Consider the following 25,798-nt stretch of genomic DNA (forward strand, 5'->3'; position numbering starts at 1 on the left):
TGTTTGGGCTGCATGTGTGTGTGTGTGTGTGTATGAAATTGTTTTCATGCTGTTAAACACTTTGAAATGCTCCTGTATGACAAGTGCTATAAATAAACGGGTTAAATGTATTAATTTATTGTCAAATTTGTTAATGAGCTGAAAACAGGGAAGGTGACGTGATATCAGGAGTCAGCAGCATCATCTTCATCTGTCTGTTCTTCATCCACCCCTCAGTCAGACCAGTTGGTCTGCAGGGTCAGCAGCTTCAGAGGGATGATGGATGTCAAACAGCTGATAAACTGCTGAGGTCAGCAAGTTCTGCTCCGCTGACTAATGAGTCTGAATGTGAGCTGAAGCCTGTGTGTGTGCCGCCCCCTGCTGTTCATGCACCAAACCGGGTCCTGATGTAAGGATGACGTCTGCGCTATGATTGGTCAACAGAGGAAGAGTTAAATGAGGAAGATCAAACGGGGTCTCACTCTTCTTCTCTTTCTTTGTGAATGAATGAAACTGAACAAACTGAACATTGAAACATGTTTCACTGAAACTGATCAGACTGACTTGAACTGATGCAGTTGTGCAGCTCATGTGCTCATGCACACGGGAAGGAAGTTTAATGTGTGTCTTCAGTGTGACTGAAAGAAATTTAGCTGAATGGAAATAAACTTAGCAGGAAAAATCAGGATATTTTTTGCACAATTTTTTGTTGCAACAATAAATCTGATTTGTTTTCCTGTCGGAGCCAGGTGTGTGATGGAAATGCTGATTCTGCTGTTGACTCTTGTCATTTATTGGACTGGATGGCAGCAAGCAGGTCGTTCATCCTCTGGACACTTGATCCAGTTGTTATCAACGGACTGAATGGAGACTGGACACTGGAATGGACACCAGTGGTTATCAGTCCAGTCGTATGGGACAGCAGGGGTCCACCCCGGGTTGTTATCATCTATTCACACCGCTACAGGACAACTCCTGATCCAATCACAGGAAGTTTCGAGGATTTCAGTGTTTTATTCGGGACATAAACGTAAATTTCTGAGCAAAATAAAAAATGAAAGTTTGGACGCGTCCATTGGACGCCCAATAGACATTAAAGAAATGAGATTATTCAATTAAACAGCCAAACATGACGTCTTTTAGCCAAGGCCGGATTATCCAATGGGCATTATGGGCACAGGCCCAGGGGCCCACACCCACCTGGGGTCCATGTGGGGCAAACATCAGCATGAAACAAATTGTAGATAGAAACCAGATAGTTACACCACAGTGTCCAGTTTGTTGCTATTGGTACCATTGGCTGAGAGATGTTAGAAATGTCGTTTCACAGTGAATCATTCACAATTTTCACAATGTTGAGGTGGGAAGGGGGCCCCTGGAACATTCTGGGCCCAGGGGCCTGTGCACTTTTAATCCAGCCCTGCTTTTAGCCATTTTATCCTGTTTGACGCTCTCACGTGACAGTTGCTGCCGTGGTTGCTATGGACGTTGCTATGTGCGCAACCTGTTCCAGTCCCGAAATGGGCTGCGGTCCATTTCAAATGACAGCAGTGGTGGGAGTTTTTCTGTACATTTCCAGGAATATGAAGCAGAACATGTTGGAGGAAACCTCACCTGAATAAAAAAAACAGGAGTTTTGTTGTTGCTGGGTGTTTTTTTGGCGAGTGAAGGTGTATTTTCTTTAAATATAGCTACAATTAAATTGGGGTTTAATGAGGGAAGCAGTCTGACTTGTATGAACTTATATTTATCATGTTTTTTATTATAATAATACAAGACTTGATGTGCACACCATCTTTCCATCTGTCCCTGCAGAGCAGCGTGCTTCTAGATAAGTCACCCTCGTGACACAAAAACCAGGTGAAAATATTGAAGTGCTTCATTTAATTTCTTTTATGAAACTAATGCACTTCATTTCCACCCAAGAAGGGGTCAGAATAATCCATGAAACACTTGATTGCTGTTTACAAATCCATTTTCAGGGCATCTTATACTTTAATCTGAAGGTTTAACTTCATTAGTTAGCAGAAGATTTGGTTTATGTATATACATTAAACTCTACTTTCAGTTTCTTTCTGTACTTTTGATTATCTGACAGCAGCTGAAGGCCTTTAAGCGACTTTAATCTGCTGGGAGCAACATTTTGTCTAAAAACATATGTTCTACGTTTTATTAAAAGATTGCTGACTGATTAATAAAGCAAATAAATGAACAGATTTTGATTTAGCTTCAGTCTTTTTTTTTTTTTTAACTCATCAACATAAAATAAATGAAAAGAGCAGCTGATTCTGTCACTGACAAGTAGAAGTGGCAGTTCCTGGTCCAGAAAGTAAAAGTCCTGTTGTTCCGACCAGTCTCCGAACCAGCTGAATTTCATGAACAGAGTTTATTTTCCAGGTAAACGAGCCTGTTAGTGAAACCACATGTTTTAAATGTACTTACCTGGCAGGACTTCTACTTTCTGGACCAGGAATTGCCACCTCTGCTGACAAGCAGGTGAAATGAGGACGTAGTCGAGGTGTTTCTTCATAGTATTTATTAGTATCATACACAAGCATGTTTCTGTTAAAACACAACTGAATCAAACAAGATGTAGAAACAGGTTCAAAGTGACAGACCACCTCAGTGTGTTCATCCTGAACGTCCAAACGGCGACGCAGAGACTCGTCTTCCACCAGACAAACTGCAGGATCAGCAGCACGAGCTGGAAAATCCACTCAGGTTGTGTCATCACGCCACAATCCTGCAGCTGGCGGTAAATCAGCCGTTTCTTTTACAAAACGCTCAAACCGCAGAGAAAATCCCCCATAAACCTCCAGCTGAGGACCAGGAAGCAGCTGCAGGATCTGCTCAGCTGCCCCCCCTCTCCCCGCCAGGAGCTAAAGCTTCAGGACCGACCTGACTGTGTGGACATTGTCTCCGCTGCAGTTTGTCTCGTCTCTGTTCCTGCAGCGAAAGGTTCAGCGAGGTGAAGTCACCTGCAGACAATCCAGCTTAATTTTCTCATTTCCTGCTGCTGATTCTGCAGAAACCTGTTAACAGGAGCCACGACAGGCTTAGAAACAGCTTCAAGTCTTCATCACAACCACCGCAGTCCAGCGAGTTCTCCTGCGAGAAGAGTCCTGGAAGCACTGCGGCTCTTCGGCTGACATGAAACACAACGCCGACTGTCACCATCTTATTGCACTGCGTTAAACACACGTTGTGTCTTCAGGTCAAAGTGCAGGTTTCACGTACAGTTTAACTTCAGCAGGTCCGACACACCCTCCCCTCCGCATGCAAACAGAAAACACCCATCGGAGCAGACCTGCAGGAGGTTTCCAGCTCCACACGGTCAGGACAGAAAATACCAGCAGCTGACAGACTGGTTAAACTGGTTAAAGCTGCTGGTGAGTCTCAGGGTTTCCCAGCTGCAGCCAAACAGCACGGATATAAAACGTCCTTTTACTTCTTTGACCTGATGTGAAGCAGGAATCCTCTGCTTGTCTGACCAACAACCAGCAGATCTCCTGCCAGCTGCTTCACAGAACATCTGGAAGCTGAAGCAGCTGCAGAGCAAACACACCTCTTCTCCGCAGCATGCATCCACCTGGTGTGTGTTGTGCTTGTTTCATTCAGAACACACACACACAGCTCAGGAAGCTGCTTCAGGCAGACTGTCACCTCGCCGTCGGCTCAAACAGGGCTGCTTTAAACACCTGGCATCAGTTTGGAGGAAGCATTGGGCCAGTTTATGTCTGACTGATGATGACCTTAGATGATCAGAAAAGACTCGTTCAAGCTAAAAATAAACACACCAGGACTGTAAATGTAAACGTTATGAGCAGCAGACACACACACTACCTGTCCAAAACACAACAAATCCCCACCTGGGTTTCAGTAAGCAAACAGGTAAGAGCCTCTTATTGGACGACGGCGTTTCACCTGCAACAAACTGCCAAAGCAACAGCTTCTCGTTTCTTATAGACGATGTTTATCTGCTGCAGAAGGATCAGATCACTGAGAAAACATCTGGGATGCTGAAACTATCTGCACTTCAGCGTGCTGGAGACCAGTAAGACTGGACTCTGGAACCAGTTAGAAGGTCATGTCCAGAGTGATGCAGACATCATGCATAGAGCCTGCTGTATAAGCCAGCGGGAGCTGCTGCCGCTGGTCGTCCAGGTCCAGGTCCAGGTCCTGGTCCTGGTCCAGTAACATTATGTGTGCAAACAGTGAGGTAAGCAGACCACATGACTTTAGTCACCTGAACCCCACTGGGAATGTTCAGGATGTGCAGGAGGTCAGACTCTCCCATCACCGACACAAACTGAATGCAACGCTGGACAGAAATAAATAAATGAAGCTTATGGAGACGATGCTGGGATCGGAGATAAAGGACGTCCAGTGGACGTTATTTTTGGACAGGCAGTGTGCGCTCACTAAGGATCTACCAAATAGGTTTCTCCTGCTCCAGAAGACCCTGGAAGGACCTGAGTGCTCTGATGCAGGTTGATCTCTGTTCCAGACCGACTGTTCTGGGCTTGTTCCCGTTGGCTCTTCTGTTGCTGAGGTGTGTATGCCTGAACTTCAGGAATGTTGTTCTTGTGGAATAAAGCCTCCTGATGGAGCGTGTAACACGCGGGGTGCCAGACCTAAACGTCCTCTGAAGCAGCTGAACGAGTCGTCACTAAAACAAGCTTTTTGTTCAACAAACCCTGTTTGTCCCGACAGCGTGAAGGACGCACAACGCTGACAACCACACACAGGCAGGAGGCGCTGCTTCCGGTTTGCTCTGCGCTCTGATTGGCTGCTGTCAGGGCCAGGCTGTGACTTGGACCAATGGGACGACAGAGATGAGAAGTGCTAACAGGGTGATGCTAATGGGGATCTTCGCTCGTGCTACATTTTGAGACTGGAAAGTTTTATAATAAACAACTTTGTCATGTTTCGGGAAATTTCTACGGTCAGCAAAAGTGAGTAGAGTCCAAACTGAGGCGTCGCGTTTAATGAAAACAATCAACATTTACATCTAAGAGCTTCAGACCAAACCAGACAAGCCAAACATGTGACCTGGGTTAAAACCGGCCAATCGGAGCCCAACTTCATTTGCATATCTGAAAATAACATTGACGATATTTCCTGTAATATCGGAATAAAACTAACTCCTAATGTGTCCAGGTGAGTTTCAGTGTCTAAATGCGAAACATTTCCTAGACTAGATGTGACTTCAGATCGTATTATGAGACGAGTCACTTCAGGTTACTAAACGTGTGTGAAAATGTGCAGATATTTAAAATGACTTCTACGTCTGTAAAAGTTTATGTGAAATACAGATTATTTTATTTCTCGTCACCTGGGATTAAAAGTCGGTGGTGTGGAAGCAGTAAAGCGCGTGAAGCATTAAAGTTTGTATAAATCAGACGTAAAACATGTGCTGGTTCTTCTTCAGAAAAGTCTGGATCTTTTAAAGGTTATGATGCGCACAGATCATAAATTATGCAGTTTGACCGCCGCAGGACAAATCCCTGAGCCGAAGCAGCAGACTGGAGTCCAGCAGGAGGCGCTCTACAGTCCCTCCGGTTGTGTTGGAACCAGTTTAATCCAAGCAACATGTATTAAACACTGTATGGAAGCACATGAGGGACAAAACGAAGTCGTTCCCAGCGGTTCTTTAGCGACTCGTAACTAAAATGCAGAAAAGGTGCACCTGTAAGCTTTGTTCTCTTTGCTTAACGTTGCTTCTCATTTCAGAACGAAAGAAAGTGTTCGTCACGCAGGACGACCATTAAAAGTATCAAGATTCTGGACAATACGTAGAAACTCTGCCTTCATCGTGACGTTAGCCTGCGCGACATGCAGTATGTGATAAATAGTTCCTAAATTAGCAGGAAGTGACGCGACACCGGTGGGAATTCCCGCTCTGTGCGGAACGGTGCAGAATGCAGCGCGTGGACTGAGCGTTGTGACGGTTCCGCGAGCAAAACCACCCGCAGGACAACCTAAAAGAGTTCCTAAAATCTAGCCTTGTTTTAGCTAACGTTACCATGGCAACCAGCTAAAAGACGAAAGCTTTACGAGCGGAAGTTCGCATTGACCAACACCAAAGTGGCGTCAAACAAAATTAGACACCATGTAGGCCTATTCTGAACGTTAAGTTTTGATGTCGTCTGACGTGTTTAATTCGCAGGTAAAACGGCATGAATGCGTCGATTCCGCCCATATTTCATGTTTTTCTCACAGTCTGAACAGAACAAATGATCATTTTTTGCAGATCAGACGCAGTTCAGTTTAATACGTTGTCTAGATCTGACGTTTTCCACTCATGTCTCATTTCATCCGACTTTAAACCGGACGCCACAAACTGCACCGCGGGGGGCGGGGCAACCGTCAGGGTCGCTGCGGCGTCGCAGACCAGTCGCACCGGAGTCTGATGGAGGTAGCAACTAAATTACAACGTAAACAACCAAACACTACAACATCAGACGTGAGCTTTAAGATCTGCAACGTAAAGGTTAAACACGCTGAAGTTATTTACTCAAGTTTTGGGAATAAATATTAGTTTTGTCTCCATATTCATAATTTATCACAACAGAACAAAAATAAATGTATAAAAATCTACAAAATAGTTGATTTTAAATTAAAAGTGAATGTGATGTCAAGCCTCTGTTCACTGATGTTGCATATGATCACATGACACTCCTGGTCCAATCAGCAGCCAGCTCAGAGCAGGAAACACTGAACTCTGTTTAGACACCCAAAGTCGACTCATTAACAATAACAAAACAAAGAAAACAATAAAAATAATAATAATATAAAACAATATGAATAAAAAGCTTATTACAGAGATATGAACAGAACCAGTAACATTTGTCCTTCTCCAGTTAAAGTACCGCTTCCTCACGCCTGGACACATCCGGTTATGTCACAAGAAGATTATTAACATTATTCTCATTATTAATATCTTACAAAACCAAAATCAACAGTGCAATAAAAAGACTTTTTTTGTTCTTTTTTTATCCCTTGCGGGGCTTGGCGACAAAAGAGGAAAAAACATCCAAAATGAGGAGAAGAGAGGGAACACAGAGGAAGAGGAGGGGGAGGAAGATGTGCAGAAATGGAGGGACTGATGATGTGGAGGTAGAGATGGAGGAATAAAAACTGAGGAGGAACGATTGGAGCGGACGGATCCACACAGCAGCTGACCGGCCGATGGCGACACACGGGAACGTGGCTGGACATGAATGAGACAAAAACTGCTCCCAGTTTTCCCAGACAGGTTGTAGTGGTGATGTTACCGGGTCGCAATGGCCGCTGTGTGGATCCGCCAAGACGTTCTGATACCTCCGGTTCTGCTGGACACTCGCGGTGGGCGTGTTTCTACGCCGTTCTGTCTGCTGAAACGGCTGCGTGACCGCGGTGTGTGTGAGAACGTTTCACAACTAAACGCAGCAGGATTAATTAATCATGAAGTTCCTCGGCATCGTGTGCGAACCATCTCATCAGATCAGGAAGAAAAACAAACTTGTGTTTCTTTGTGTTTTCATGGGAAAGTTGTTCCCTCCAGACTAACGGACTGAATCTTTTACGCTGCGAGCAGCGAGGCGTCGGTGTGGAGGACGACTCGGCAGCGTGGGAAGCAGAAAGGAAGAACATGCGATGTGTTCCTCCTGCTTTCTGCCGTGAAGGGAAACGGTCAGGAACGGTTCAGTCACACAGAACAGAACGAAACGTCGTGGTGTTTGTTTGTAGTTTTATAATGGTTAAAGACTTGTGTTGGATTTGCAGCGCGACGCGCTGACTGGAAACGAGCCGTCAGAGCCGGTTCTAGTGAAACGTTATTATCTTCATCCTGTGTTGTTTGTCAGATTTCCTGCTGAAGGACGGCTGGATTCTTCTTATAATGTAGTTTCCAGCAAGACGGCGAGTCTGGGTTGGGGTCCTGCGGCGCTTTAATCAGAGGTAACGTGGAGGATTTCCTTCTTCACGCAGCAGAAGACATTTTTTCTAACTTCACTAAAATTTTTTTGTTCTAGTTGCATCAAAAGACTGAAATAAATGAAGTTAAAGAGTTTTGATGTGTGTTTACGGGAAATGAACTGATGTAGCTGCATAATGGCGTTGCTCCTACCGCAGCCAATCAGATCTGACAGGGCAGACCTGCTTCGTTTCACCTGAAGCGACTTGCGGACGTGTCTGAGGTGAAAGGAAGCAGCCGCTACGTTTTCATTTCTAACCAACCTCTGAGGCTTCGTGTAAATGTTGGAGGTTTACGAGGTGTCAGAACATCCCGGCTGAGGGTGAGGGAGGGGGAGATCAGGGGGGAGGTTGGGTGGGTGAGCTTGGCCTGTTCGGTGAAGGGGGCGGGGCGTCGTTTCTCAGGAACTCCTCTTAGTCTTGGAGTGTTGGATCAACCACTGGAGAGTGATGTCTGAGGAGGAGACAGAAAAACAAACGGTGAGACCAGTTTTTCATCCTGGTTCCACTTCAGAACTGGTTTATAAATCCTCCATCACCCCCCCACACCCACCCCCCACCATGAGAGCAGCGGTCAGCAGTGCGTGGCGGTCTGATGACGACTCAACAATGCTGATAAAAACCATCCAGATTATTATAACGTCGTCCATCATCCTGCAGAACGAATCAAACCGTTTCCAGCGGTAACTCATCGCCATGTTTCCAGCTTCTTTGTTACTATGGTGACCGATGCGTCTCCGTGCTGACAGCAGATCAGACACATTAATGAAAATGTCACCTTCACTCCGCCTCCGGTTTGTACCTGAAGCTGGTTTGTTCTGCAGGAAAATGGACCAATAAGAAGCACTCTTCTCCCCGAGGGGCGCGGAGTGGGCGTCGACTGGGCCCACTCATGATCGTACGAAGGTTCGGACACAGAAGCAGCAGGTTCTCAGCAGCGCCACCAGAGACGCGTCTGGATGGCTGAAATTAGGAACCAGAGCTGAGTTACGGGTGAAACGCTTGTTGTTGGACCTTCGACTCTCAGATAAAATCATTGAAACAAGTTTATAAAACGAGACCTTTAAGGCAGGAAGTCACATGACTTATGACATCACAGACATCCCCTCTGCTGAGTCCTGTGGTCACATGGTTCACGTGGTCAGCCTTCTAACTGTATGTTACATGTGACAGCAGTCACAGCACTTCTCAATGCCGGCCCTCAGAGACCCCGGCACCTCGGGGACCTCGGCCCTCTGGGACCCCGGCCCTCTGGGACCTCGGCCCTCTGGGACCTCGGCCCTCAGAGACCCCGGCACCTCGGGGACCTCGGCCCTCTTGGACCTCGGCCCTCAGAGACCCCGGCACCTCGGGGACCTCGGCCCTCTGGGACCCCGGCCCTCTGGGACCCCAGCCTACTGGGGACCCCAGCCCTGCATGTTGTAGCGATAAACCCAACTTTAACACCTGACTGAAGTGAACAGCTCATTCGCAGCCTTGCAAACATCTCGACAGACGGTTTATGTGACTGAATCAGGTGAGCTGGAGTTGGAAAGAACTGAAACGTGCAGAGTAGGGGTCCCTGAGGACCCGGATAAAGAAACGCTGGAGAGAGAAGCTGTTAAGAGGCGGATATCTTGCGGTACATCTACTCCTCTGCGTGTCGAGTTCAAAGAAACTCCGTCTGACAGCAGTCACTGTGTTCGACGCTCCAAAGGAAGCAACAGCACCTGTGTGAACGGCGGATTCAGTCATCCTACTGATGGAAGTTCTGATCCAGATCCAACATCTTGTTGTCTGGTTGGTCAGAAATAAACCAGCATATGAAGCTAATGCTACTTCTACACAACATCTGGGTTAGTACGGTGTGCGAGTTGTACCGATGTTGTCCTTCTCCTTGCAGGAGATGGAGTAGCAGCAGATCTCTCTGTCCTGGATGGCCGACAGGTTCCTGAAAACAAACACAGAATGAAAGAGTCAGAAGGGAAATAAAGCCGAGGTTGAAGCAAAACCTGAACCTGAACTTTGTTTACACACAAACTTAAGTGGGACACTTCAACTTCTATTCAAGTAACTTCATTCATAGAGTACTTCTACTTAAGTCTTGGTTTGTAGTACTTCATACACGTCTGTTTCAACCCAGAGAGGCTGACAGAAGGTGTGAGTGGGTCGGGACTTACATCCTCTCTATGAGCTCCTTCTCATCCAGAGCTCCTGGAAGGTCTCGCTTATTCCCCAGAACCAGGACCTGCAGAGATCCAAACATGTCTGTAAACAACACAAACAGAACTTCCTTCTCTGTAAACTGGACCAGCTGATCTCGGTTTTCAGTCCAACTTGTTAAAAACTAAAAACACCTTGTCCACATGGAGTCTTTCCCCATCAGGCCAGGAAAAGAAATGAGTCCACATGAGCTCGTTTTTCAGAAACAAAACCATCCACACATAACAGCGTTGTTAACCCTTTGTAGGACACTCAATGAAATACCAAGAAATTAGCACTTTTAACCTAAAATAGTCCTTCTGGCACCAAGACCTCCATTCTGTTGTTACTGTTTTATCAGTCTGTTGCCTGTATATATATATATATATATATATATATATATATATATATATATATATTTATGCTGAAAATGAAAGAAAACAAAGTGATCAAAAATAGTCAACTGCCTGATAAAGGGTTTCAGTGCGTTCATCAGCGTATTAACCCTGAGTAGCGCCTCTAATCCTGTCCAATCAGAATAACCTTCCATCTCATGACGTCACTTCCAGAAAACACACGACATGCCTCCAACGTGATCTGGTTAGGTGGTGGAAAATAACTGTCCTTCATCTCGTCCTTCGTCTTCTGCCGTCTGCATGGAGCGGTGCTGACGCAGCGTAAAAACACACACAAAGCACCCGGACCACAGATAAACAGTCCTGATGACGTCCATGCTGTCTGAAATAAAGGTCGGACATGTGACGTCGCGGTATTTTTGTTGCGGACGTTTGAAAACCTAAAACTCCGGTTACACACTTCCACATGCAGACGTGTAAATCTTCACTTTGGTTGGACGTTTTTAAAAGAATCGTTTTTGATGCATAAATCTGTGATTTTGTGTGGACGACAGGCCAAATCGGAGGAAAATATCTACATGAGATAACTGCTCCGTGTGGACAAGGCCTGGAGAAACCCGTTAGCTTACAGTTAAATCAGGAAAGTTAACTCTGTTGGTGATAAAACTCTGATCATGGATCAAACACAAGGGAGAATCCCGCGTCAGAATCTGAGAACGCAGCCGAGATAAAACCATGAAAACAACAGTTTGGAGCTTTTTCTCGTGGATTTGCTGGTCCAGTTGACTCAGACGCTTCACTCCGCAGCTCATCTTAAGCTCTTCATTCTGTAGGTTGGTGGTAAAAACGAACTTTCGTCGATTCAGTTCCCTCAAAGTCACGACAATATTCAAGCCAAGTTAATCGATTTGCTTCCATTTCTAACAAGCGGTTAGATTAAATTTTCCAAATGAAGTTACTACTGGGATAGGCTCCAGCTTCCCCCAACCCTTCATCAGATTCAGCGGTTTGGAAAATGAATGAATGAAAGTAAATCAGTTCAACTGGAAAGTCAGACCTGCTTCAGTCGTTTAGGACAAAGTGTGCAAAGGCTCATGGGAGATTCTTATTCAGCATGACTTTAACCTCTGATGACTGATACACCTGTAGTAGACTGTCCAGGTGTACCTGCTTGTCACCCAGTGCATGCTGGGATAGACTCCAGCGTCACTAAGAGGTTTGGATCTGAATCAGTGAATGAATGAATATTTCTAGAACATAGCATGAAAATCTGGACAAAAAGAAATCAAAATAAATAAATTTGAAGTAAATGTAATGATGAATGTCTCCAGTAGTTATGTTAAAGATCCCAGTGATTACTGGGAACAGCTCCAGCTTCCTGAACTGGACTGAGTGGTTTCGGAAAATGAATGAATGATAAAGATGTGATGAAAAACTAAAAATCTGTTTTTGTTTAGTTGGACTTTGATGGATGATTTCAGATCAGTGGGTTACAGAGCTGGTTCTGCTGCCCAGGCCGGGCCGGGCCAGGCTGGGCCGGGCCAGTTTCACACAGTGTGGGTTGGGTTCTACTGGGAGTTCTTACTGGAATCCCCTGCAGCTGCGGTTTGTCCAGCAGGTTGTGGAGTTCGTTCTTGGAAGCTTCGATCTTCTCTGGATCTGCTGCGTCCACCATGTACCTGCAGCGGGACGAACAGGAGGAGTCTGTTCAGGCATCAGAGAATAAAAGCCGTCTGTCGTAACCTTACATTTCTTTTTACAAATAAAGTTTTTAATTCAATTATTTTCCGGAAATCGAACCCTCATCCACTGGACCTATCTTATTGTTTTATTTTGTTGTTGGTTTGTTTGTTTTTTGGTGGGGGGGGGGGTGTCTCTCCTGTTGGTCTTTAATGGCTCTGATTAGCTGTTCAGCATCGTTAGTAAGTGCAGGAGACAGAAGATGGCAGTAAGGGTTAATACCAAGCGTGTGTACTCGTACTTGGTATACCGATACCACACTAGTCAAGCTAGGGCAGATGTGTTTGATGACAAGCTTCGGACATGTTTTAATAGAAATAAATGCCTTAAACGTTAAAATGTGACATTTTTTCTTACATTAAAACTGATCCTCACTGTTAATTCAACAAGAGTATAACTCAGTATAGTAAGACAAGAGGAGAGCCGCCCCCCCAAAGAAAAAGCCTTCCCACACTACGTATCCTGCTACGTTGCCTAATCAGTAACATTCAGCTTTTTTTTTTTTAGCAAGGAATGGTTATCCTAAATGTTGCACGGAGTAATGGCATTCTTATACAACAATATATGGTGAAAATACAACAATGCCTCCAGAATGTGGGCGTTTCTTTTTCATTATATATATGGAGCTACCGACGGAGCAGCTCTTTGGTGGAGTTCGGTGCAGCTGAAATCAGCCAAACCTGGCAACTCTGACAGGGTCAGTTAGGGCCGTTAGGACAGCAGAGTTTCTGCAAGCAGCCTGCAGCTCTTGTTTGTGGAGAGAACTGCAGCGTTGAGGATCGTTATGACTTGTTTAGATGCATTTTCAGAAAACCAGCAGCTGCTTCACGAGCCGCAAGGCAAGAGTCAGAGAGTCGCATGCGATGAGGAACACGGCACTAAAAGCAAAGTCTTTGTTTCTAAACCACACATTTATAGTTGTATTTAGGTAAAACGTGTCAAATCAGAATAAAACTTGTTAAAATTGTTAGATCTGTAATGTTGTTATATCTGTATTGGTGAGGTAACTTCAGAAAGGATGGGTCATTTATTACAACCTGATGAAATCTTACACAGTTATAACAGCAGTAATAACCATAGTCACAATAATTTTCACATTAACAGGTCTGGTATCTGCAAATATTGATATCGACAGATATTCAAGTTTCAGATATCGGTATGGGATCGGTGCGTCCCTAGATAGCAGTGATGACAGGAAGCTTGTGGCTAACGTCTGGACTCTGGTACGACCGTCTCCGTTTGGCTCAACAGGAAAAACAAAACATAAAACACACGCTGCCTTTTGTTTGTTGTTTGTCGTTTCCCTTCCTTCCCTGTGAAACATGTTTTCACGCCTTCAGACTGTCCTCTGTCTCCTCAACGTCTTTCAGTCCGGTCTGGACTCAGGGAGGTGGCGCGGTGACCCGCTCCCAGGTGCGTTTAGTGAAGCAGGACTTACACGATGGCGCTGACTCCTCGACAGTAACGCTCCCACATGCTCCTGAAACGCGGCTGACCACCGATGTCCCACAACTGCAGAAACACGAAACAGTCAGTAAAACGTTGTCGTCCATATAAAGATGGATTTCCCTCCTTTTTACACCCGATAAGAACCGGATGAGTTTTTCTAAAGCTCTGATACAGAAAGTTTAAAAGTTAAAGTTGAAACGATGCTAACGATGAATTCTGCAGGCAATAAATCAGCTGTTTTTACAGACCGCTTTGCTTTGAGATACATCCCGGATACATCACGTGTAAGACGTAGAACATCTCCTGTATGGCAGCAGAGGAAGATGAAGGCATGGAACTACCAACCTTGATGGTGACGTTGCCTTTTGTGATCTTCCTCATGTTGAATCCCACTGTAGGAATCATGTCTTCACTGAACTGGCCGGACTGAAACACACAAAGTCACGGTTACTGACGGCAGAGACACACACCCCGTCGTCAGAGCTGGAAGTGTGTGTGAAGAACGGACACACACCGACTGGGTTTACTTCTCTTCAGGTTATCTGTACCTGGACTGAACCGTCATTATCCAGGTTTAATCTGAAGGAGCAGAAACCACAACGGTTTTATAGAGCTGGGAAACAAAATAAAAAAACAAAAAACAAAACACGAATATCAAGATTTTTTGCCTCACAATTTTTACTTTTTTTTGTTGTTAAAAATTTGTTTTTTTCCTAAGTAAATAAAAAATAATAACATTTTTGTCATTTTTATTGATCTTTTTACTTGTCTTCTTGGGTATTACAGCAGCAGAATGATGGTCTGGCTACTGCGTTGGTTTTTACTAAATGAAATGAAGAAAAATGACGAGCAAAAAAGGTTTTATACATTTGTTTTGTTTTTACTCTAAAAAAAAATCAGGAGAATTGGTTTGATATCGAATTGGCACCAAAAAAAAAAAAAGAACTGAATCGAATCAGGACGAAAGTGTATCTTCACAGCCCTAGTGCTTTGCTCACATACATTAAAAAAGATCTGGAACGTAAGAAAGTCACTTTGACGTAAAGCTGCACAACACACTGAGCATCATCATTACAACGTGTGTGTGTGTGTGTGTGTGTGTGTGTGTGTGTGTGTGCGTGCGTAAAATCGTCACATAGCAGGTCCTACAATGTTTTCATCAGGTTCTGGGGCCTCATTTATGAAGCCATTGCACGCACAAAACCCGGCAAACTCCAATTATAGTCAACGTTTGGGATTTATAAAAATGCGACTTGGCGGTAAAACGTCCCGCCTCCACGCCAACTCTGACCCTGGCGTACGCACAACATCTGGAGAAACAGGAAACGGCGACACCAAAGGCAGAAAATAAAACCAAAGAAATTGTGTGAAATTTGAGACATTTGTTCCAAATCAAACACAAAATGAATGTTTTACATTAACAGGATTAGCAAAAAATAAGAAAATGCGTATTTGATACCGCCCCCCCCAATGATCCTAATGTTATAGGGCGGCGCCGGTAAAACTGGCTGCGGGGCCTAAGCTTCATTGTGGTTCTGTAAATTTGTCATAACGTTACATGTCTGTATGTCAAACCTTGGACGAGCTGGCTCGAACCTCGAATTTCCCCTCAGGGATGAATAAAGTCTCTTTGATTTGGTTGGAACTGTCCCTGCTGGTCAACATGGCGCATGGAGACTCTGGAGTCGAGTCCGGCCCCTTCCAAAGGGAAATATGATTGACAAGTCAGGGCAGCTCACGTCTTCTTCCAACCCAGAGTAGCAGAACTACGTGAGCCACAACCAGACACGCCGTGATGTAGCCAGCCGGAAGTTTGGAGGGGTTTTAAGAAGTCTGAGATGAATCAATTAAAAAAATTAATTCACATGAAGAAGTTACTGATCTGTGTTTAAAATTACAACTTAAACGTGATAAAACTGCAGGGATAAAGGAGACATCGTGGAGTTTAAAGGGTTAATTAAAACCCTTCTGTTGGTCCACAGAGGCTGGACTTTTATCCTGAAAACCACAATGGCTACGGTTACATGGTGGGTTTTAATTCGGAATTAACGTATTCTCCTACGAGTTTTCATGAAAATATTAATTCTGAATGAACGTTTACATGAAACTTAATTCCTCTTCAGAGCGGCGGGTTGGGAAGGGTTCTGATTGGACAGAGGGACGTGACGTAGTTGGCTCCCTGCTTCTCGTCTTTTCAGTCGTAGCTTGTAAAAACTACATAATAAGTTCCAGTTTTGCTGCTATTTTATTATAAATATGAAGTAGCAGCTCAACACCAGCATACTACTTCACTTTCTGCAGCAACTGAGAAGGAAAAGAAAGATAGACCACCGAACACGGGAGGTAAAAGAACGCGCGTCATCGGGACAGGACAAGGTAACGAGCATGCTCAGAACGAATTAACTTAGAGCGGAATGAAGCTTTACATGACAGAGGAATTAAATAGTTCGGAATTAAAATGCAAATAAACCATCCGCTTACATCAGAATTAAGTTTAATTCCGTATTAAAATTTGCATTAGTAATTAAGTGTTTACATGGTCGTTTTTAATCAGTTTAAAGCTGAATTAACTTTTATTCTGAATTAAACAGGAACTAAAACTCCCATGTAAACATACGGCATGATAGAAATTTATTATTTTCTTATGCATGAAGAGGAGACATGTGGCAGATTCGACACGCTGTCAACTCCGCCTGCGTGTTCTCTGCTCAGGTCAACTCATCATGTGGATTTTTACTTAGTGGGTAAAATCCCACAGTTATGACTGAATTTACCACATTCACCCTGAACTTCAAAAGTCAGTCCAAATGTATCAGACTCGGCTGAAATCAGCTCAGAGAAGTCTGCTCTGACGATCCAGATTCTCCTGAAATCTACCGACAAATCCCCCACATCTCCGTGGGTTCTGTTAGTGACAGTGGAGGAACAGGACAGGTGTTCATCTGTGTTAAATGTCAGAATGTGGGTCGGGTGCAGGTTACACCTTTACCGCATCTTGTAGGAGAAATCTGGACGGTTTATCTGCAGATTTCAGCTTAATTTAATAAAAACTGCCACAAAGAGGAACCGCAGCTACAAGAGTGGGAAACTACGTCAAACTCTCGGGGAGTTTTTCTTCTGCTTCTTTGCTACAGAAATTCAATTACAGCTGCACACAGGATGAGAATACGATGTGAAGCAACGCATCACGTGGCTGAAGCAGCTAAACCGACAGCAGCAACACTATTTAGGAAGTTACACATGAAGTAAAGTGTGACAGCATGAATGCCAACGTGTGAAATGCTGTGCACGGATAGAAAAGAACTGTTTATCCTGATCCACCGCGGTGAAGTTGAAGAACGGGGCTTTTAACGTCGAGGTAAAAATAAGAAATCCATGAGAACAACTATGCTAATGCAGTCGGATTTAAATGAATTATGATTAAGTTCTTAAAATGTCTAAATCAGTCACAAGCAGTTTATTTAGCATGTTTATTTTTTAAGCCAGACATACAGCTGCAGTTCTGATCCAAACCTCATTTCTTCCCTTATTGCTCCTGATCAATAGTTTCTCAGCTTTCTGAAGGTATTTCCAGGCTTTCCCCTCGCCTCCAGTCCTGGTGATCATTTCCATTTTCACTTCACTCCGACCGATGACTTCCTCAGAAAGAAAAAAGGCTCCGAACTTAAAGCATGAACCAGTGGTGTGTCGACATGAAACAGACAACTTAGCAAAGAACCAGTTTAAACTGGATCTTCAGGCTCCTTGTTACCAGCAGGATGTCACAAACACACATCATCTGCTCTCATTTCTTCAGTTTCATCTAAGAAAAGCAGCAAAGATCCGACAGTCTGACAGAAAACAGGATTCCAACGGCAACAAGGTGATTCCCAACGAGCCGTTAGCTGGAAACTGGTCGTGTCTCGGCGTGGCGGCAGAAACTGGACCACAGAAGAAGAGTCAGGACTGAGAAGAGGATCTGAATCCAGCAAAGACCTGAACCAGGACCTGAGTAATTCATGTAGACCTTCTACTGTTGACTGAAGCCTCATCAGAAATGGTCTCCATGGAAACGTGGCTGTCAAGAAGCCGAGGTGTGTCACATGACTCAAGAACTGGACTGAAGATCAGTGGAGGAGGAACGGATCCTCCAGAACCCGGACCTCACCAGGTCTAATGGAGGGATGGATCCTCCAGAACCCGGACCTCACCAGGTCTAATGGAGGGATGGATCCTCCAGAACCCGGACCTCACCAGGTCTGATGGAGGGATGGATCCTCCAGAACCCGGACCTCACCAGGTCTGATGGAGGGATGGATCCTCCAGAACCCGGACCTCACCAGGTCTGATGGAGGGATGGATCCTCCAGAACCCGGACCTCACCAGGTCTGATGGAGGGATGGATCCTCCAGAACCTCAACATTATTAAATCAGTTTAAAATCAGAAAACTTTCCATAGAAGAGTTTTGGAAAGTTCTTCTAAGAACCTGGAGAACCGTTCCTGAGGACTAGGACTGGGTGATATGACCAAAATCTCATATCCTGAGTCAATATCTCTCGTTTTATATCCCCATAACATCTATAGCATCTATGCGACAGAAATTTCCCTCTTTTAGGAACAAACTCATGGGTTTGTGTCGGCCGGTCATCTTTTAGGGAGTTATCCTGCTCTGAAACACGTCTGCTACCGTCGTCCTCCATGGTTGTGACTGTGGACTAAACGATAGAGCCTCATATGAAACGATGGACATTTTCTATCGTCCAAAAGATATATATTGCCATATCGCCCAGCCCTACTGAAGGCAACTGACAGAAAGACGGTTCAGACTGTGAGAACAAATAAAGCTGCTGAGACCAACCAGTCACTTTCAGATACTTAGAAATTGACTCAGTTTCTGACTCAGACACTGATTTTATATTGTTTCAATAAACCACTGTAAGCATTTCCTGTTTCCTTGGAAACGTCAAGATAACACGTCTGTAACGAAACTTTTGCACAGTACTGTTACATTCAGTCTTCGTTTGTGGATGGTTAAGTACTCTGGTTCATTTCCGATCTTCTGCAAACTTAAAACTTTAATCCACAGATGTGCTGACCTTTAAACTCTGGGATAAACGGGTCACATGTGGCTGATCAATCCAGGTTGTCTGCAGACACTCAGAATTAATCAATGTGACAGCATATCTACCATGTGCTTATTATAATAAATTATAAGCTGCTTTGTAACTCAAACAGAAATTGTTTCACTGTAAGATGCAAGTCAGACCGAAAAAGAAAACATAAAATACCGTTTTTAAGTTAAATTAATCAGTAAAACACCCATATACAGTTGTGCTCATATGTATTTATCCACTTTCATTAAAGAAAAGACTGAATTTACTTAATAAATCACTCAAATAACTGGAGACTTAAAAAAGGAACAATAACTTAAAATTAGCAAAAATAAAATTTAGTAATATAAGACGCTGTTTTTTCATTTATTTGATTTGAAGAAAAAAACAAACAAACAAACAAATTGATCCTGGACAAATTAGAGACTTTTCTGTTGAACAGTGGGACAAAATACCTGTCAACAGGTGCAGAAGTCTGACTGAGAGGAACAGAAAACACCTGACTGGAGCGGAAACATTAAAGGATTCTTCAACTAAATATTAGATGAGTTACGTAATATGTAATAAATTATCTCATTTGTTTGCTTTTTTTAAAAAAAAAAAAAAATTTCTATTGAACCAGAATTAGAAAATAATGTGATGATTTTCATAAAATTTTTATTTATTATTACTTTAGTTAATTTCAGATTATTTTACAGGCAGCTGTTTTTTTTTCTTCTTTAATGAAATGGTATGAATAAATATGAGCACAACTGTAAGTGAGGACTGGTTATGATAACTGTGCTGACCAGTTTTTTTTTTTTTTTCTTTTCCGTTGTATGCATTTCCTTTATCTGGTTTAATTAATTACTTAATTTATTCTTGTATTTAGATCATGGTGAGGTTCTCGATAAGCCCTTGTTGGCTTTTCAACCTCCCTAGTACTGTCATTTATATTATTATTTTTACCAGGGCTGTGATGATATGCTTTTGTCTCAATTCAATTCAATTCTGATTTTTTTGGGTGCCAATTCGATATAAATTACGATTCTCACAATTCTTTGATATTACTGATTTTTGTAGATTAAAAACAAAAAAAAATGTACAAAACTTTTTTTTGCTCGTCATTTAACGACAGGTTAAAAGATCAATAAAAACAATAAAAATGATTTTAAAAAATTATAATGGATTACTTTTATTTATTTAGAAAAAATAAATCTAAAATTGTGAAGCAAAAAAAATCTCGATTTTTGATTTTTCGATTCGATTTTCCCACCCCTAATTTTTACACATATTGTCCATCATTTGAAACTTTCCTCTTACTTACTTTTCTCTAGGAATGTCCTCCTGTTACTTTTAAAGCGCAAACTCATCTTACCTTTTTCCTCTGTGATTGTTTTTACTGTTTATTTTAAAGTGCAAACACAAATAAACAATAAAGATCTCTCGTCCTGGAAGAGAAAGTTTCATCCTGATAACAGCAACAAAGATCAGAGTCCAGCCCCCAAACCCCCCCCAGATCACACCAACATCTCAAACACAGATGTGCCAAAAGCTCAACCAGCTTCTAAACATTGTGATTGTTTAATTTGCACACAGATATCTGCAGAAGCTGAACTAATAAATTAAAATCAGAGTGACGCATCGCTGACCTCATCTCTGCAGGATAACAATGGATGCTAACAGTTAGCATAGCATGGCTGACTGACAGCTGGCCTTTACGGACACATTAACCCCAGACTTACCGCTATCACGTTAACGAAGGTTGTTTTGCCAGAGTACTGCAGCCCCACCAAGGTCAGCTCCATCTCTTCCTTCCAGAAAAGCGCTTTGAACCAGTCCAGGAGTTTATTGATTAACGCTATCATGTCTGACGTCTGATGTTGATGCTAATACAAGCTGCGGCTAGCGAGCTAGCTGGCTAACGCCCCAAATTCCTGTTTATATGGCCGCTGACAACCTCTCTGACAACGGAGAGAAGCTTGGACACGGACTGGTTTAGGAGTACAGAAGATAGGATTCAACAAGCCGGTGTTTGCAGGTGTGATTATCCGCTTCCCGTGATGTTTACTAGCTACGCCTTTTCCTCCCAGCGCTGTCCGTAGAGAAAGAATGCATTCGTCTGCATCCGGTTGTGCCTTTCACAATAAGTACCAAATACAAAAATAGAACTTCTGAAATGCACAAACTAATACGTGTTTATGGTATAAGATATTATATTTAAACGGCTAATGCTAGCTTAAAAAAGTTGATATTGAAATCTAAGGAAATAGGTCTTGTTTTTCAAATTAAAAAGTCGAGCAGTAATTTATTTTGTGCTACTTCCGGTTAGGGTGGGGTTGAAAAGTAGAGCAGAGGAGCGCAGAGGAAAGAGGAAACACACACTTTTAGGTTTACACGAACACTGCCCTCCACTGTCCCAGGAAATATTTCACTGATTATGTCCGTTCAGATTAAATGTTAGAGGAAAATATTCTTCATAAGATATAAATGTTTAAAGGCAGTGTTTAGTTTTTACACAGCTGATATCCCCAAAACATCCACATAGAAACAAATGTCAAAGTGACAAGCTGACAACTAGAAGATATCAGGTAAAGAAGGACATGCTGTAATAGCGCAACATTAAGTTATATCTTTATCCGGTTACACAGAATAATTAAATATAGAGCAACCAATAAAACTGAATATACTTATCTTGTCATTTTGGGCAAATTAAGCTTCATGGTGCAGATGTCACAGAAGAAATTCATTTCTTCAGCTCTCTCTGGACAGTTCAGAGGACACCTCATCCATTGGTTTGCTGGGATAGAATCCAGCTTCCCTGCAACCATGGCCGGAATATCCAATGGGGCATTATGGGCACAGGCCCAGGGGCCCACGTAGGGCAAACACCAGCAGTTTGGACATGAAACAAAATGTACATAACATCACCATGTCTAGTGTATTGCTATTGGTACCATTGGCTGAGAGATGTTAGAAATGTTGTTTGACAGTGAATCATTCACAAATTTCCCAATGTTGTGGTGGGGAAGGGGACCCCTGGAACACTCTGGGCCCAGGGCCTGTGCACTTTTAATCTGGCCCTGCCTGCAATCCTTAAATGGAACAAGTGGTTGAGAAAATGGATGGATGGAAATGCAGAGGTAGATGCAGCCACCGTAGTTTTCAGTGCAAAATGTAAATAAAAACAAAAATTTAAAAACAAAATGCAGAGATTTACAAATCTCATAAACTCACATTTTATTTCCACCAGAACAAAAACATTTCACATGTTGAAACTGCAACATTTTACCATTTCATAGAAAATGTGAGCTCACTGTAAGCACGAGCTGTAAAAAGTAGCTCATCGATGAAGTTTATTCTGTGGCTTCCCCTCTTCTTTTAACAACTGTAAACATGAATGACTGACTGACTGACTGAATGAATGAATGAATGAATGAATGAACAAATGAACGAACGAACGAACAAATAGTTTTTATTGGTTGCAATCTTCAGCACACAAGAGCAATTATAAGCTGAAATGACATGTATTCTGACAACAGAATTATTGATAGGGGTGGGAAAATCAAATCGAATATCGGGATTTTTAGCTTCACAATTTTTTTTTTTTTTTTTTTTAAAAATCTTTTTTTTTAAATAAATAAAAATAATCTATTATAAAATTTTTGTCATTTTTATTGTTTTTTATTGATCTTTACTTTTTTCCTTGGGCTTTATAGCAGCAAAGTGATGGTCTGGCTACTGTGTTGTTTTCTCCTAACTGAAATCAAGAAAAATTACTCGCAAAAAGAAGTTTAATAATTTTTTTGTTTGTTTTAATCTACAAAAATCAACAATATCAAAGAATTGTGAGAATTGCCATTTAAAATTCGAATCAGCACCCAAAAAAATCGGAATTGAATTGAATCAGAACAAAAGCACGTCGTCACGGCCCTAATTATTAAATGTGCTTTTTTTTAAAAAAAAAAAAAACAACCTTTAAGCAACTGAGGAAAAGTTTGAAGCTGAAGATTATTTGTGCCATCTGGGAAGTGAGACTGCAAGACAAAAGTAGTTCCAGGATGATGTTTAGCATCGTTTGCATCTCCTCTTCTTCTAACATCTGTCTGTAAACATCTGGGAGGTGAGGAGACCAGCTGGAGTTTTATGAGAGGAATGTTGTCCCATTCTGGTCTGATGCAGGATTCCAGTTGCTCTACTGGATTTCTGCTTCCATGATGCTCCAGATGTTTTGTACTGGTGAAACTGGACTGCAGCAGACCAGTTCTCCTGTTCCACCATGCTGCTGTGATGATGCAGGATGTGGTCCAGCATGGTGGAACCTGCAAGGTCTTCCCTGAAAGAGACGTTGTCTGGATGGGAGCAGATGTTTCAGCATTGATGGAGCTTCCCAGATGTGGAAGCTGCCCACGCCATCGGCACTAATGCAACCCCATCCCATCAGAGATGCAGGCTGATAACAAGCTGGATGCTCCCTCTCCTCTTTAGTCTGCAGGACACGCCGTCCATGCTGTCCACTAACTATTCCACATCTTCATCCAGGTTTCCACTCAGAACATTTTAGATGAGCTTTGGTCCAGAGAAGACGGCGTGTTTCTGGATCCTCTTCACATATGATGGAGCTTTAACCTGCATGTGTAAACTGTGTTCACAGACAGATTTCTGGATGTTTTTCAGTCCATGCAGTGATTTCCAGTAGGAAATCCTGTATACTTAGCATAAAAACATGTCTCCTCTAGCCTATCCACATCGCACCCCGTACAGATTAATCCAGAAAGCAATCAAAAACTATTTTTTGTAGAAAATGATGTCTATTTTTGATGTAGAGCAAATCACAGTTCAGCCGTGGGTGCAGAGATTGCTTCTGATTCTCTGAATCTTTTGATGATATGATCCACTGAAGCGGGGGATCAGCGGGTAGAACTGCTTGTCCACTGGGCTGAAGGTCAGCGGTTCAAGGCCCCCGATGCGGCCCAGACGGTGTGAGTGTTTGCTGAGTGTCCCAAACACATGCCAGCGGTTATGGCTTCCGTACCGGATTGGTAGGTGGGAGCAGGTGTTTTGATTCAACCCCTTGAGAAAGAGACAACGCCGAAAGGGGAGGAAGAGGAGATGGTGGGATCTTCAACGTCTTCCCAGTTATATGATGAAGAGCATTTTCCTGAAGGTGTTCCATAATTTTTAATTACTGACCAGTTCATCTAATTAGTTGTCCAGAGCATTGAATTGAGGATTACTGGTACTTTTCCAGCCTTTTGTCGCCACAGTTCCAACTTTCTTACGTTTCTGCCATCAGATTCAAAGTGAGCTCATGTTTCCCATCAGATGCTGAAATATCTTAATTTCCATGTCTGTTTATGTTCTTTTGGGAATAAAATATATCAAGTAGATTTGCAAATCAAATGCATTCTGGTTTTATTTACATTTCTTTAAGCATCACAGCTTATTTCTGAATTAAAATTTTCTAATGATGCTGTTATGCTGCCAAATGTTTTCCATGAGACTGTAGGTGTAGCTGCTGTTGCCTTGTACAGTCACACATCTGTCACCATCAAGACTGCCCAAAGAGTAATGGAAATACTTTATGAACATCTTGCATTCAGAAATGCCAGACTGCCTGCCATTCAGTGCCGTCAGCTACTGAAGGAATTTGGGGTCATAAAAATTAAATTACAGACAAGATAGTGAGATATGGATTCAAACTCCCCGTGAAAACAGCCCTTTTAATGCTGCTTTGGTACCAGGGATGCCTGAATCCTGATCCCCCAGGTGACTGCCCTGCAGGTTTTAGATGTTTCCCTGCTGCCACACACCTGACTCAAATGGTTGGGTCATCAACAGGCTTGTGCAGAGCTTGACATCAAGCTGTTTGGAGATCCATTTCATCTGAAGCACTGCAGCAGGGAAACGTTAAACCTGCAGGACGGTGGCCCTCGAGGACCAAGACTGGTGATTCCTGTAAGAAACTGTTGATCTGGCAAAAACATTGTCTCAAATAATTCTTTTGTTTTTCTTATATTTGTCTGATCTGACTGGATTCCCTGAGAGTTTTAGTCCCGGATGAGCATCTTAGTTTTTTTCTCTACAAGTTCAGTCCAGTCCCACCAAAGTGCCCAGTTTCCCTGTGTGAGTTAAACTTTACCTGTTTCCCAGCTCTCATTCTGTTAATGTTTTACCGCTCTGGGTCAGTCTCATCAAAACAAAACAAGATCCCCAGTCGGCCCAGTCCCCGTAGAACCCCACAAAATATCACTGTTTTCCTGGATTATTTAAGGAACATTCAGAGTAAGAAAGTTAAAGCCACTGTACTTTATGATAAAAACTCCACATCTGGACTCGCTTGATGGCGAAGGGAAATCTATAACGTTCATGATGTTGCAGCTGAGTTTAACTTTACGCATCACGTCACACACCAGCAAGAACATATAAACACACCGACTGTTTGAAGTATGGCTGATTCAGCTCAGAAACACAGAGAAACTGAGGAAAGGAAAGGAAAGGAAAGGAAAGGACAGAGCAGGAGGTAAGACAAGAGTCAACAAAAGGCTGTTGGAGAGATCTGACAATGCAGGCAGGATGCAAGGTGGAGACTGAATTAGCCATCGATAGCGGACGCATCAAAAAAACTGCAAAAGTTCTGTAGCACATCATTAAATCTTGAGAGTGTGTGTGCAACTACATCGTGCCAGTTGTCACGTAACTCACCGAACGTCGACACAGGCTGGGATCTGACATGCTGGCCTCTTATCTTTACTCTCACACTGGTGGGAAAATACTTTTATTATTAGTATTCTGACACATCTATTTAAAAACGATCATTACTTTATAGTTGTACATCTGAAACAAACACACACATTCACACACACAACACGTATGTCTGATAAAAGCCTGTAAAACCAACAGAGGATGTTTCCTTAAAGTCAGACTTAGCTCCCATTCACCGATACCAAAAACAGCACGTCTGCGATGTCTTGTTGTCATCCTGCTCAGAACATTGTTGTAGGAACCAAAAGACACTCTAAATGTCACAAAGACATCCAGAGGACGTCCCTCCTATGCTGGGATCT

The 25,798-nt window shown here is 42.9% G+C and overlaps 1 protein-coding gene across 1 annotated transcript; it reads right to left on the reverse strand.

Moving 5' to 3' along the window:
- Positions 1 to 2,509: 2,509 nt before the first annotated feature.
- On the reverse strand, positions 2,510 to 20,816 carry LOC306755016 (ADP-ribosylation factor-like protein 8A). Its single transcript, XM_079239228.1, has 7 exons — positions 20,477 to 20,816; positions 14,007 to 14,087; positions 13,651 to 13,724; positions 12,058 to 12,151; positions 10,095 to 10,162; positions 9,795 to 9,865; positions 2,510 to 8,389 (listed from the first exon to the last, which is right to left on the reverse strand). Exons 1-7 carry the CDS (start codon positions 20,597 to 20,599, stop codon positions 8,337 to 8,339), a joined length of 564 nt encoding a protein of 187 aa, XP_079095354.1. The 5' UTR covers positions 20,600 to 20,816; the 3' UTR covers positions 2,510 to 8,336.
- Between the last annotated feature and the right edge of the window lie 4,982 nt (positions 20,817 to 25,798).

Source organism: Telmatherina bonti (assembly GCF_933228915.1).
Source record: "Telmatherina bonti genome assembly, chromosome: 4".
NCBI lineage: Eukaryota > Metazoa > Chordata > Actinopteri > Atheriniformes > Telmatherinidae > Telmatherina > Telmatherina bonti.

Excerpts from the sequence above, each read along its gene's own strand:
- LOC306755016 (XM_079239228.1), bottom strand. The coding sequence starts at position 20,599 with ATGATAGCGTTAATCAATAAACTCCTGGACTGGTTCAAAGCGCTTTTC. Across the intron at positions 13,725-14,006 it reads AAGGCAACGTCACCATCAAG|TTGTGGGACATCGGTGGTCA; the intron begins GTTGGTAGTTCC and ends GTGTTTCTGCAG. Across the intron at positions 9,866-10,094 it reads AAGGAGCTCATAGAGAGGAT|GAACCTGTCGGCCATCCAGG; the intron begins GTAAGTCCCGAC and ends GTTTGTTTTCAG.